Source organism: Pseudophryne corroboree, chromosome 6 (assembly GCF_028390025.1).
Source record: "Pseudophryne corroboree isolate aPseCor3 chromosome 6, aPseCor3.hap2, whole genome shotgun sequence".
Lineage (NCBI taxonomy): Eukaryota > Metazoa > Chordata > Amphibia > Anura > Myobatrachidae > Pseudophryne > Pseudophryne corroboree.
Genome location: NC_086449.1, coordinates 104,535,918 through 104,550,147, shown reverse-complemented (window position 1 = coordinate 104,550,147; position 14,230 = coordinate 104,535,918). Strand labels below are relative to the sequence as shown.

General features: G+C 42.5%; 1 protein-coding gene across 1 annotated transcript in view; it reads right to left on the bottom strand.

Annotated features, from left to right (window-relative positions):
* Positions 1-14,230, bottom strand: part of LOC134934383 (adhesion G protein-coupled receptor E3-like) — a 535,434-nt gene that overhangs the window by 56,805 nt on the left and 464,399 nt on the right. Inside the window, exons 13-14 of the mRNA XM_063929832.1 lie at positions 10,253-10,420; positions 6,128-6,322 (exon numbers count right to left, since the gene is read on the bottom strand). Of these exons, the coding sequence (XP_063785902.1) occupies positions 6,128-6,322; positions 10,253-10,420 (363 nt within the window). The remainder of the gene's footprint in view (positions 1-6,127; positions 6,323-10,252; positions 10,421-14,230) is intronic.

Below are 14,230 nucleotides of genomic sequence, written 5' to 3'. Positions count from 1 at the left end.
GCCTCAATAAATTGTCTAGTTCCCTGTGAACTAACGGCGGATACCGGACGCACGTCTAACACCAACATAGTTGTCAAGGACTCAGTTATCCGCTTTGCAGTAGGATGACTGCTGTGATATTTCATCTTCCTCGCAAAGGACTGTTGAACAGTCAATTGCTTACTGGAAGTAGTACAAGTGGGCTTACGACTTCCCCTCTGGGATGACCATCGACTCCCAGCGGCAACAACAGCAGCGCCAGCAGCAGTAGGCGTTACACGCAAGGATGCATCGGAGGAATCCCAGGCAGGAGAGGACTCGTCAGAATTGCCAGTGACATGGCCTGCAGGACTATTGGCATTCCTGGGGAAGGAGGAAATTGACACTGAGGGAGTTGGTGGGGTGGTTTGCGTGAGCTTGGTTACAAGAGGAAGGGATTTACTGGTCAGTGGACTGCTTCCGCTGTCACCCAAAGTTTTTGAACTTGTCACTGACTTATTATGAATGCGCTGCAGGTGACGTATAAGGGAGGATGTTCCGAGGTGGTTAACGTCCTTACCCCTACTTATTACAGCTTGACAAAGGGAACACACGGCTTGACACCTGTTGTCCGCATTTCTGGTGAAATACCTCCACACCGAAGAGCTGATTTTTTTGGTATTTTCACCTGGCATGTCAACGGCCATATTCCTCCCACGGACAACAGGTGTCTCCCCGGGTGCCTGACTTAAACAAACCACCTCACCATCAGAATCCTCCTGGTCAATTTCCTCCCCAGCGCCAGCAACACCCATATCCTCCTCATCCTGGTGTACTTCAACACTGACATCTTCAATCTGACTATCAGGAACTGGACTGCGGGTGCTCCTTCCAGCACTTGCAGGGTGCGTGCAAATGGTGGAAGGCGCATGCTCTTCACGTCCAGTGTTGGGAAGGTCAGGCATCGCAACCGACACAATTGGACTCTCCTTGTGGATTTGGGATTTCGAAGAATGCACAGTTCTTTGCTGTGCTGCTTTTGCCAGCTTGAGTCTTTTCATTTTTCTAGCGAGAGGCTGAGTGCTTCCATCCTCATGTGAAGCTGAACCACTAGCCATGAACATAGGCCAGGGCCTCAGCCGTTCCTTGCCACTCCGTGTGGTAAATGGCATATTGGCAAGTTTACGCTTCTCCTCCGACAATTTTATTTTAGGTTTTGGAGTCCTTTTTTTACTGATATTTGGTGTTTTGGATTTGACATGCTCTGTACTATGACATTGGGCATCGGCCTTGGCAGACGACGTTGCTGGCATTTCATCGTCTCGGCCATGACTAGTGGCAGCAGCTTCAGCACGAGGTGGAAGTGGATCTTGATCTTTCCCTAATTTTGGAACCTCAACATTTTTGTTCTCCATATTTTAATAGGCACAACTAAAAGGCACCTCAGGTAAACAATGGAGATGGATGGATTGGATACTAGTATACAATTATGGACGGGCTGCCGAGTGCCGACACAGAGGTAGCCACAGCCGTGAACTACCGCACTGTACTGTGTCTGCTGCTAATATATAGACTGGTTGATAAAGAGATAGTATACTCGTAACTAGTATGTATGTATAAAGAAAGAAAAAAAAACCACGGTTAGGTGGTATATACAATTATGGACGGGCTGCCGAGTGCCGACACAGAGGTAGCCACAGCCGTGAACTACCGCACTGTACTGTGTCTGCTGCTAATATATAGACTGGTTGATAAAGAGATAGTATACTCGTAACTAGTATGTATGTATAAAGAAAGAAAAAAAAACCACGGTTAGGTGGTATATACAATTATGGACGGGCTGCCGAGTGCCGACACAGAGGTAGCCACAGCCGTGAACTACCGCACTGTACTGTGTCTGCTGCTAATATATAGACTGGTTGATAAAGAGATAGTATACTCGTAACTAGTATGTATGTATAAAGAAAGAAAAAAAAAACCACGGTTAGGTGGTATATACAATTATGGACGGGCTGCCGAGTGCCGACACAGAGGTAGCCACAGCCGTGAACTACCGCACTGTACTGTGTCTGCTGCTAATATAGACTGGTTGATAAAGAGATAGTATACTCGTAACTAGTATGTATGTATAAAGAAAGAAAAAAAAAACACGGTTAGGTGGTATATACAATTATGGACGGGCTGCCGAGTGCCGACACAGAGGTAGCCACAGCCGTGAACTACCGCACTGTACTGTGTCTGCTGCTAATATATAGACTGGTTGATAAAGAGATAGTATACTCGTAACTAGTATGTATGTATAAAGAAAGAAAAAAAAACCACGGTTAGGTGGTATATACAATTATGGACGGGCTGCCGAGTGCCGACACAGAGGTAGCCACAGCCGTGAACTACCGCACTGTACTGTGTCTGCTGCTAATATATAGACTGGTTGATAAAGAGATAGTATACTCGTAACTAGTATGTATGTATAAAGAAAGAAAAAAAAACCACGGTTAGGTGGTATATACAATTATGGACGGGCTGCCGAGTGCCGACACAGAGGTAGCCACAGCCGTGAACTACCGCACTGTACTGTGTCTGCTGCTAATATATAGACTGGTTGATAAAGAGATAGTATACTCGTAACTAGTATGTATGTATAAAGAAAGAAAAAAAAACCACGGTTAGGTGGTATATACAATTATGGACGGGCTGCCGAGTGCCGACACAGAGGTAGCCACAGCCGTGAACTACCGCACTGTACTGTGTCTGCTGCTAATATAGACTGGTGGATAAAGAGATAGTATACTCGTAACTAGTATGTATGTATAAAGAAAGAAAAAAAAACCACGGTTAGGTGGTATATACAATTATGGACGGGCTGCCGAGTGCCGACACAGAGGTAGCCACAGCCGTGAACTACCGCACTGTACTGTGTCTGCTGCTAATATAGACTGGTTGATAAAGAGATAGTATACTACTAATATTATATATACTGGTGGTCAGGTCACTGGTCACTAGTCACACTGGCAGTGGCACTCCTGCAGCAAAAGTGTGCACTGTTTAATTTTAATATAATATTATGTACTCCTGGCTCCTGCTATAACCTATAACTGGCACTGCAGTAGTGCTCCCCAGTCTCCCCCACAATTATAAGCTGTGTGAGCTGAGCAGTCAGACAGATATATAATATATATAGATGATGCAGCACACTGGCCTGAGCCTGAGCAGTGCACACAGATATGGTATGTGACTGACTGAGTCACTGTGTGTATCGCTTTTTTCAGGCAGAGAACGGATATATTAAATAAACTGCACTGTGTGTCTGGTGGTCACTCACTATATAATATATTATGTACTCCTGGCTCCTGCTATAACCTATAACTGGCACTGCAGTAGTGCTCCCCAGTCTCCCCCACAATTATAAGCTGTGTGAGCTGAGCAGTCAGACAGATATATATAATATTATATATAGATAATAGATGATGCAGCACACTGGCCTGAGCCTGAGCAGTGCACACAGATATGGTATGTGACTGAGTCACTGTGTGCTGTGTATCGCTTTTTTCAGGCAGAGAACGGATTATAAATAAAACTGGTGGTCACTATCAGCAAAACTCTGCACTGTACTGAGTACTCCTAATGCTCCCCAAAATTAGTAAATCAAGTGTCTCTCTAATCTATTCTAAACGGAGAGGACGCCAGCCACGTCCTCTCCCTATCAATCTCAATGCACGTGTGAAAATGGCGGCGACGCGCGGCTCCTTATATAGAATCCGAGTCTCGCGATAGAATCCGAGCCTCGCGAGAATCCGACAGCGTCATGATGACGTTCGGGCGCGCTCGGGTTAACCGAGCAAGGCGGGAAGATCCGAGTCGCTCGGACCCGTGAAAAAAAACATGAAGTTCTGGCGGGTTCGGATTCAGAGAAACCGAACCCGCTCATCTCTAATATAAACACACACACACACACACACACACACACACACACACACACACATACATACACCTGTATGGCCAGCAATCCTTTTTTAAAGAATAAATATATGTATGTATGTATACATATATATATATATATATATATATATATATACATACATACATACACACACACACACACACACACACACACACACAGGGATGCCATCAGATATTTTTGGGCCCGGGACTCTCAAAATAGGTAGGGCCCCCACCCCTGTATATGTGTATATGTATATGTATATATATATATATATATATATATATATATAAACATACTAAATAAATATTTATACACACACATTTACTCTCTCTCTCCCTCAACTTGCGGAGCTGTAGCAGCTTGGTCCTGTGTAGCTCCGTCCACTCCATCCGTGTAGCTCCACCCCCTTTTCATGACAAGATCTGTCACTGGAGGGGGGAGAGTATGCAGCAAGCGTCCATTGAAAAGTCTCTGCCAAAATGGCCACCGCCTCAGAGGAGACAGTTATTAAAGATACTAGAGGAGCCTCCTCTAGTATCTTTAATTACTGTCTCCTCTGAGGCGGTGGCCATTTTTGGAGGGACGTTTACAATAGAAGCTTGCAGCTTCCTCTGCCCCTCCTTTGACAATGTCAGAACTCGGTAATGAAAAGTGGGCGGAGCATCGAGGTGGACGGACGGCAGCATGAGTGGCCGGGCCCGGGACATCTGTGCCCGCAGCATGCCCCATGATAGCGGGCCTATATATATATATATATATATATATATATAAAATACGGGAGCATGCATAGAAACCCTAATTTGGAGTTGGGGGTGAGGGGGTGGAATTGGACGGGATGAGGGGGGGGGGGGGGGGGGGCAGAGCATCTTGTTGCACCTGGGCCCATCGCTCGCTAGTTTCGCCACTGTTGCCTATGTAGTCTACATGAATATGGACTTCATACTTCCTAGTGCAGGCTAAGGGTACACATATAAATGGAATAAAGACAAGAATCCCTTTAAAATCACACCTATTGCTAGTTTAGGATCCCCTATTTATTAATTTGAACATTTTTATAAAATCATGCCTGAACAAATCTCACTTAACTCCTATGAGAGTGAGTGCCAAGCAGGACTGTTTTCATGACAGTGTCTCTATTGTACATTTACATTTTTCATGCACTTTTCCACGTAATCCTGGAAGGTGCGCATGGCACCACATTGAGAGTATGGGCCTGAAACGATCTCCAGCTCTAAGCATGTGATAAAATCATGTCCTGTAGTAAAAAAAAAGTTCTGCCCCTTCCCACTAAACCATGAGTGCCCCTTGCAGCTCAGTCAAATATTTCATCTTGCGACATTTTATCTAATTTTTATCTAATTTTTGGAAGTGGGTGCATTACACAGCGTATGAGCATTACAAAGCAAGGAGTGTGCCTTGCAAGGCTGACGAGAGCTCAGACAGGCCTGGGTACTGGGAGGGGACGAAACCAAATCCGGGTAGGTTTTATCACCTCTCCTACCTCCCCAAAAAAGTAAACAACAAAGGGACACCGTGATTACACAGCCTCAGCAGCCCTGCAAAGGGATACAATGTCCCCCTAAGTAACTGACCCAAGCTGAGAACATCCAACATTCATGGGTACAAAACCTGTGCTGTTCGCATAAGGGGACACCCGCATTACCTGCTGGTGGAATTGCTGAATACCTATCAGTAAAGAGATCCCAGACTGCCTGTCCTGGGAGACACCTGGTGACTATAAGAACCAAAACGATATTTAGAACTGACCGTTGCCAGTTCTTAGCCTCTCTGGTAATTGTTCTGTATTTCAGCTACAGCAGGATTGGGGGACATCTGCCTCATAATTGTTTTATGATCTATTGTGATTTTATGGAATTTTATCGATTGTGTGTATAATTTGTCATTAAATCTAGGTTTCTACACAATATGTCTTTTTGCTCTTCCCCTCATGTGCTGATACATATTTACTGATGCTGCACCTTGTGAGGAGAGACTCAACAGACCATTACACCTATTGAAGGGATGTATACGACATTTCTCTCATTGTATTGCATTTGTTTTTGTTGTCTTTTTGGTGCCTGGTGGAACACATACACTATATATCCTATTCTTATTTAAAATGAAACAATATCTTACAAATCTACAGATCATGCTTCTAGACTATGAGGAAGTGGTTACGGGTCACATTCCAAAACCAGGGGAAAAAATGACAAAAAATACATTTACCGTATTCCAAGTCTGATGTAGACCAAACAGAACAAGAAGTTGTCCCAGGAAGAGACATCCACACAAAACTATCAGGACAGAGGTGTGAACACTCCTTAGAGAATGGCACAGGAGAAATGTGAGGAGAGAGACACATAGGCAGACAAGAGACAGAGTGAGGCCGATGCGAGAGATCAGAACTAAGCCAAAATCCACCTGTAGATGAGAGAAGAACCGTTTTCATTCACATAGACAAAAAGAGACATTGTGGAAAAGCTTATATTATACATTCTGAATATTACGGGGTTTATTTATGAAGTGTCAGGTTGTAAAACTTGGGGCTTCTGATCGTGTTTGTGCCCGATTTTTAAAAGGGCAATGCTTTTATCAGCAAGACATGGCTAGTAAAATCATTGCCCATTTAAATATTGGGCATTACCACAATCAGAAAAAACTTTTTATATATCAGGCGCTAATGTCAAATGCTATCAAAAATCCTTTTGGATATTATAACAATCAGCTGCAAGAAGTTAATGACCTGGGGTTAGCAGGTCAATCAAATTGCACTGGACCACCCAAGTGCAATTAACCACAAAACTCCAATTGTTAGAAACTTTTGCGCTATATTATAAATTTATATGATATGGCTGACAAAAAAGACAGACTCCTAATAAATTAAAAATATTTAATAATATATGAGTAATCACAAATCATAAAACAAGACCGGTCTTAGTAGTTTAAACATCTAAGATGACAAGTATATATACTTTCCAATAAAAGGAGGTGGACTTAAGCATATTCTGTGCACAGAAGTGTAAAAACTAGCTCTATAGCTAAATGACTTAATTTAAAAAGTCACATAAATGGATCAAGTGTAACTGCTGGTAGAACCCGTATAATAAATGTTTCCAATAAACAGTCACTTTGTATCAAAGTTCCTTTGAATGTAATAATCCAACACAGATCAGTGAACTGAATGAGAGCCGTTTTCAACCGGAATCTTACGTGAGGTATGAGCTAGTGGTATCAGCAGGAGTACATCCCGACGTCCGCCACGATGGCTTCTGGCTGCGGGGAAAAACGGCACCTGCACTGGGGCCTGCTGTAGCCTGTCCTGCTCGGTCTGAATGCTCCACAGGTCTCCACCCCTACGTGCCGTTTGCGGGCACCGGTGAATGGCTCCTCTCCACTCAAGAATAAACAAACCGGCAGATGAATGCTGCGGCCGGTAAATACTACGGGTCTAACTCCAGCAGGGGTCCAACAGTTAAGCTTCTGACGCGTTTCGCTCCTCCCACAGGGGCTTCCTCAAAGAATGAATGCATGTAGTCCAAGGACCCTTTTTATATGGTTGATGTCAAATAACATTGGTAAATTGGGTAATGAATATGCAACACCTGTTACCACACCTGCTCAGCCACCTCCTAGTCCAACCTCCTTAATAAACCTACAATGTATATTGGATTGCATTTACCAGTTTTAATGACTCTTTGTGTAAGATATATACCCATTATACATTGGGTTAATAGGATTCTTAGCAGTGTTAATTAAGGAGGTTGGACTAGGAGGTGGCTGAGCAGGTGTTGCATATTCATTACCCAATTTACCAATGTTATTTGACATCAACCATATAAAAAGGGTCCTTGGACTACATGCATTCATTCTTTGAGGAAGAGCCTGTGGGAGGAGCGAAACGCGTCAGAAGCTTAACTGTTGGACCCCTGCTGGAGTTAGACCCATAGTATTTACTGGCCGCAGCATTCATCTGCCAGTTTGTTTATTCTTGAGTGGAGAGGAGCCATTCACCGGTGCCCACAAACGGCACGTAGGGGTGGAGACCTGTGGAGCATTCAGACCGAGCAGGACAGGCTACAGCAGGCGCCAGTGCAGGTGCCGTTTTTCCCCGCAGCCAGAAGCCATCGTGGCGGACGTCGGGATGTACTCCTGCTGATACCACTAGCTCATACCTCACGTAAGATTCCGGTTGAAAACGGCTCTCATTCAGTTCACTGATCTGTGTTGGATTATTACATTCAAAGGAACTTTGATACAAAGTGACTGTTTATTGGAAACATTTATTATACAGGTTCTACCAGCAGTTACACTTGATCCATTACCACAATCAGAAGCACCAAGTTTTACAACCCAATGCTTCGCAAAGAAAATACAGGATCGGTGCTGACAAAGAATTCGGAGGTCTGTGAATTTACAGTAAGGGTAAAGTATAAAACCTTCTAAAGAGGACAGGTGTAGAAAATGCCCCTAGCATACTATAAGATGCTACCTGTCATTTTATAGAATGTACTCAACAAACGATAGCTGGACTCTGATTGGTTGCTAGGAGTAACATCTCTTGTTCTCAGTGAAGGTTTCATACAGAATGCAAATTGTAAATAATATCATGTAATATGTTATCAATGCTCTTAGAGAAGTGGATTCTTTATAAAAGTTGTGAGGATTGACAGTGGGACAGAGACCAACTGATGGACAGCACTGAAAGTTATTGGATCTTAAGCATCACAGCTCATTCATTTAACGCTACTTGATGGATCTGTTGTTTATCCTGAAGCCAGTAACTATTGCAAAGTGACCCTATGAACAACTGTATTAGAAGACATTATGTTACCTTATGTACATCTTCTGCCACACTGGCTCATCACTTTATTTTATTTATCAGGAAACACCATGGGGCTGTCCAACTCAGTGTTGATCTCAAGTCCATTTGTGTTATGTATTTTATGTGGCTTGAGTCAGAACCAATCGTATGCAAGATCGGGCGATGCAGAGTCATACACTTTTGAGTCACATCTCCACTTGTGGATGAGTAGTAGGCCGAACTCTGTTGTACCTGGGCATTCTCACATAGACAACTGCCAGTTCAGTGAGGCCATTTTGACGGAGTTGCGAGCTATGCAGAGTTGAGTATTTATTTAAACAAACCTATTTCAGATGTATTGTTTATAGGATGGCAGCACTAACAATAAAGATGGTTATCAGACCAAGGGGGAGATGTATTAAGCAGTCAAAAGAGTGGATAAATGAGTCAGTGGAGAAATTGCCCATGGCAACCAATCAGCTGCTCTGTATAATGTTATAGTATGCAAATTATAAATGTTACTTCAATGCTGATTGGTTGCCATGGGCAGCTTCTCCACTGGCCCACTTCTACACTCTTTTCACTGCTTAGTACATCTCCCCCCAAGTGTATGGATAGAGGCGTACAGTCCAGGGGAGCAGTGCACACTGTTGGCTCTGCCACCTAAATCTGTGATGCAATGATGTCCAACCTAGGAGGCCACCAGTTTGGTCATAGCATACTAAGGATGCTCCGGGCAGCTCTACAGGCTGTAGGTTGCCTGCCTGAAAATGTCCCCCAATGCCTTGCATGACTGCATTGCTCAACACCTTTAGTTACAGCCCTGGAGGCATATGCAGAAATGCTTACAAATATGCATATGGGTGAAAAAATACATATTTTGTTCCATATATGCAGCGGCGTCTCTGGTGTTGGTGACACCCAGTAGGCTGCAGAAACCCCCCATGTGCACCAAGGCTGCCCCAAAAAGGCTATGATATCAGAGAGGGGAGTGGTTTTGAGTAGGAAGGGACATGACCTAATGGGATGTCACATTTCCATCACTCCCGGGGGGGTGGCCAGCATTCCCGGAGATACTGGACTGCCCTCCTCTGTGACTGGAGCCAAACGCTGCATGATACTGTCACAGAGCAGCACCCGGATCCCTGTCACTGAGGAGGATCCTGCACTTTGGCTTTTCTCCCTGGAGGGGTAACACCCAGGTGCAATCTGCACTCCCCACACCCAGCTAGTGATGCCAGTGCATGTATGCAATGTTGGAGCAATAGTGGCAGACTTGCAATAAACTCTGTATCAGCCCTATCTCAGCAATTCCAACACACCGTCAGGTTTTCAATTTTAATGTCTCTTCAGTTGCTAATTAAACTTACTCCGTCCCCTGTTCCACATCTGCGTTGTGACTTCAAAAGACTAGAAAGCTCCCGTAACCATTCATGTATAAAGATTACTAAATCATTCATACAAAGTTATGTACAATATCCAATAAATGTATTACTACATCATTGTCCTTATTTTATCACTATTCCTTATAGCACAATAATGTATGTCACCTGGATTTCACCAGGGGCCATGAGCACAGCAAAGGTGGAAAGATGGTTGCAGACACAAATCGTATGGTTCTCTTTATCGGACTGCTTGGTCTCACATCCGACGCTTGACCAAACTTTCTGTTTCTTATCCCAAAACACACATTTGAAAATGAAGGAAGACCTAAGTTCCTAAAGGGAAAAAAATATGATGGGATTATTTATGGATAATACTAGTCTAACATCAGTCAGTCTTAGATTAACATACAGAAGAAGTTTAGTGAGATCTCGCGGTGATTTCTTATACAGTACTTAAAAAAATTATTTATACAATATAGTTGGGGTGTACACTGGGCCATTTTTCATGTTTTGTGTTTTGGTTTTTGATCTGGATTTCCTTTGTGTTTTCCAATTGCTATTCAGTTGTATTGGGTCAGTGCCACTGGTAGGACTATATATATATATATATAAATAATGTATTAAAAAAAAGGACGCATTAGGCAAGGCTCAAGATTTCAGTTCACAAAACATGATTAAGGCAAATAAAAATTTCAAAAAGACAATATTTTAGATTTAGATTATTTAAATTTACATTTATTTTAATTTTATTTATTTAGAATCAAATTCTTTATGTCCTCAAAGAAATCTTTGATATGCAGAAAGTTCACTATATGACTGAGGAGAGTTTATTTAGATTTGTTTAATTTAAGTGTATCTAATTTATAATAATTATTAATAATATTAATTTAAATTAATTACAGTGTGGTGATAAGAAGAGTTCTGAAAATAGAACAATAAATTATAATAAGAATATGACCAGTGGCGTAAGTTCATCACAGTTGCCCGGAGGCATGTTCATACCAGTTGCCCCCCCTCCTTATATTTAGATAAATATAGGGGGGGGGGGGTGTGTGTGTGTGTGTGTGTGTGTGTGTGTGTGTGTGTGTGTGTGTGTGTGTGTGTGTGTGTGTGTGTGTGTGTGTGTGTGTGTGTGTGTGTGTGTGTGTGTAGCATTCTGATTTTTTTTTATATACTGTATATATACTTTTCATTGTGTTTTTATTTTTAATCACACATTTCTTAGTAATCATACCCAGGATTAGAACCCACTGACAGCAGACGCTTTACTGATTGAGCTATTTGCTCCAGTACAGGAAGCATGAGAATTGTAACTATATGAAGTTATGTGTAATTGTCAGAGAGGTAACTTCATATAGTGAAAAGATAGCGGCAGCCATCAATTAACTTACTTCAATGGTGTCACAGAATGGGGGGAGAAGAGCCCCCCTTCAGAGCAGGAGCCCGGCGGCAGATGCCTCCATTGCCTCCCAGAGTTCTGCCTCTGAATATGACCTACAGACACCACACCCGGACATGGATGGAGCATGTCTGGATGTATTCTGGGAGGATACAGCAGTCGTGAGGAAGTCTCCGGTTGCTAGGAGACGAAACACGTTGACGTCCACCTCACCTCACTCATACTCTCCCGTTGGTAATTCACCACTCAGTGCTAAACAAGTCTCCAGGCTCCTGCAGCCTCCGTATCATTGCTGGAAGGTATCTCCGCTGTCTGCTGTCCGACCCATTTCTAACCTCCGCTGTGAGGTATTGACTGCACCAACTACACGGCAATCGCTGACGGCTGTTTGGTGATCCAGCTGCAATTGTGCACATTCACGGAGACGGACAGTGTTTTTCAGCAGGGCCGGAAACATATGTAGCAAGCATTCAGTCTCAAGCTGATACACCAGAATGCCAACACCACGTGTCATATATCAATAAAGGAACCATAAATGCTAATTCTCAGGAAGCAGCACGTGGATAAATATACGAGACTGCATGTTGTTACTAACCCATTAACCTCACTGTGAAGTACTTTTCAGCGGAACTTCAACAACCATTACACTGGGACGCCAGTGATATGTTTTTCTAAACCATTCGGGAGAGCTTCTTTTTAACTATTTTGTTATTATTACTTTTATTGCATGCTAATTAACTACGCTAACAAAAAATATCTCATGCTTGCAAGCTGTTATAATATTGTTTTTTATGTATGTTCTGTACATGTTTTTTTTTTTTTTTTAATAAATTATTCCATTTTATACTGAGTCTCACTGAATCAATTCGTTTTGACAGATCGCACTTTTAATCATTCAAATTATATTTAAGTGTTTGGAGCGCAGAGTGATCCATTCTCTTTGTTTGACTATTTTTTGTAGCGTGGCAAGCTGTACTCACTCAGCGGCTAAAGACTCTGCTAGATATCAAGCATACATTTAAAGCGTAGGTACAAAACAATCTGTGACCTAGGTCCCGGGTGTTGTACGGTATGCCAGCGCTCGGGCTTCCCGCGACCAGCATACCGGCGCCGGGAGCCCAACCGCCGGCATACCAACAGCGTGGCGAGCGCAAACGAGCCCCTTGCGGGCTCGCCCCGCTGCGGGCACGGTGGCGAGGGGGGTCGTGGACCCCCGCGAGGGAGAATAGTTGTTGGTATGCCGGGTGTCGGGATTCCGGCGCCGGTATAGTGTGCACCGGTATCCCGACATTCGGCATACAGAAGACCACCCCTAGGTCCCAGACTGTTTATTGTTTTTTTACCTTCATTTATTTAGAATCAAATTCTTTATTTCCTCAAATAAATCTTTGATATGCAGAAAGTTCATGAGTGTGGAGAGTTTATTTATATTCATTTAATTTAAATGTATCTAATTTATAATTATTATTAATTATATTAATTTGAATTAATTACAGTGTGGGGATAAGAAGAGTTCTGAAAACAGGACAATAAACTATAATAAGAATATGACCTACAGACACCACACCCTGAAATGGATGGAGCACGCCTGAATGTATTCTGGGAGGATACAGCACAAAATATAAAAAAATAATGTCTTTTATTTTGGGTGGACAGCCAGAGCACCCCTAGATGGACTGAGCAGCTGCAGTCCCTGGTTGTATACTGGGATGACACAGCATAAAATATTCATTGAAATCAAAATATATATATTATCTTTTATATCACACACTGCAGTTACAGTGTCCCACAAATGAGTCAAAAATATGTAGAATAATTTTTAACATCACACACCAATGGTTACAGTGTCACACAAATGAATCAAATATATATAATAAATACATACTACGGTGACTACATGGACAGTGTCGCTCAATGCATTTATGAGTAGGAAATAATATACTGCGGTCTGACCGGTAGTGTCACAGTACTTATGAAAATAAAATAAAAATTGTATAGTACACTGGGGTACACAGCGAACAAAAAAATGATATATTTTTTATAATTATAATTTTAGGCTTTTTGTTTTTAACTTTTATTATTTTCATTTTACACTGGGGCGGAGATCCTGGATGGATGGATGGATCACCTTTTTCAGATACAGCAGACAGAGCTCTGTATCAAACACAGAGGATGTAAAGCAGTAGTGTACGGCAGCCGCTGTACTAGCAGTGAGAGTGACGCACCAACAGAAATATTTTTTTGCTCTGGATCACACACAGAGGATATACAGCTTAGTGTATGGCAGTACTGGTAGTCATCACTGAGTGACGCGCCAATAGAAATATATTTTTTGCTCTGGATCACATACAGAGGATATATAGCAATAGTGTGCGACAGCCTCTTCGACAGAGAATAACACCTGGTCCTATACACAGCACCAGAATGCTATATGCAGTGCACTGTCTACTATGCAGAGCCCTAACACAGTGACAGTGACATCACACCTACACAAGCAGCAGCACCCCATGTTAACTCAACTCTCTGAAAATCCGAGCCTGATTCGGATCCGGGCTCGGATCCCCAAGTTTGGTTGGGTTCGATTCTCAGGGAACCTAACCCGCTCTTCCCTACAATATAGTAATTAGTCTATAGTCTAGTGATTAAAAAAACTTTTCCCTTTTCTCAGACCATGCTGAACCAAGAAAAGATATTAAATAAATATAATAATAATTATTATCATTATTATTATTTTAAAAAAAATA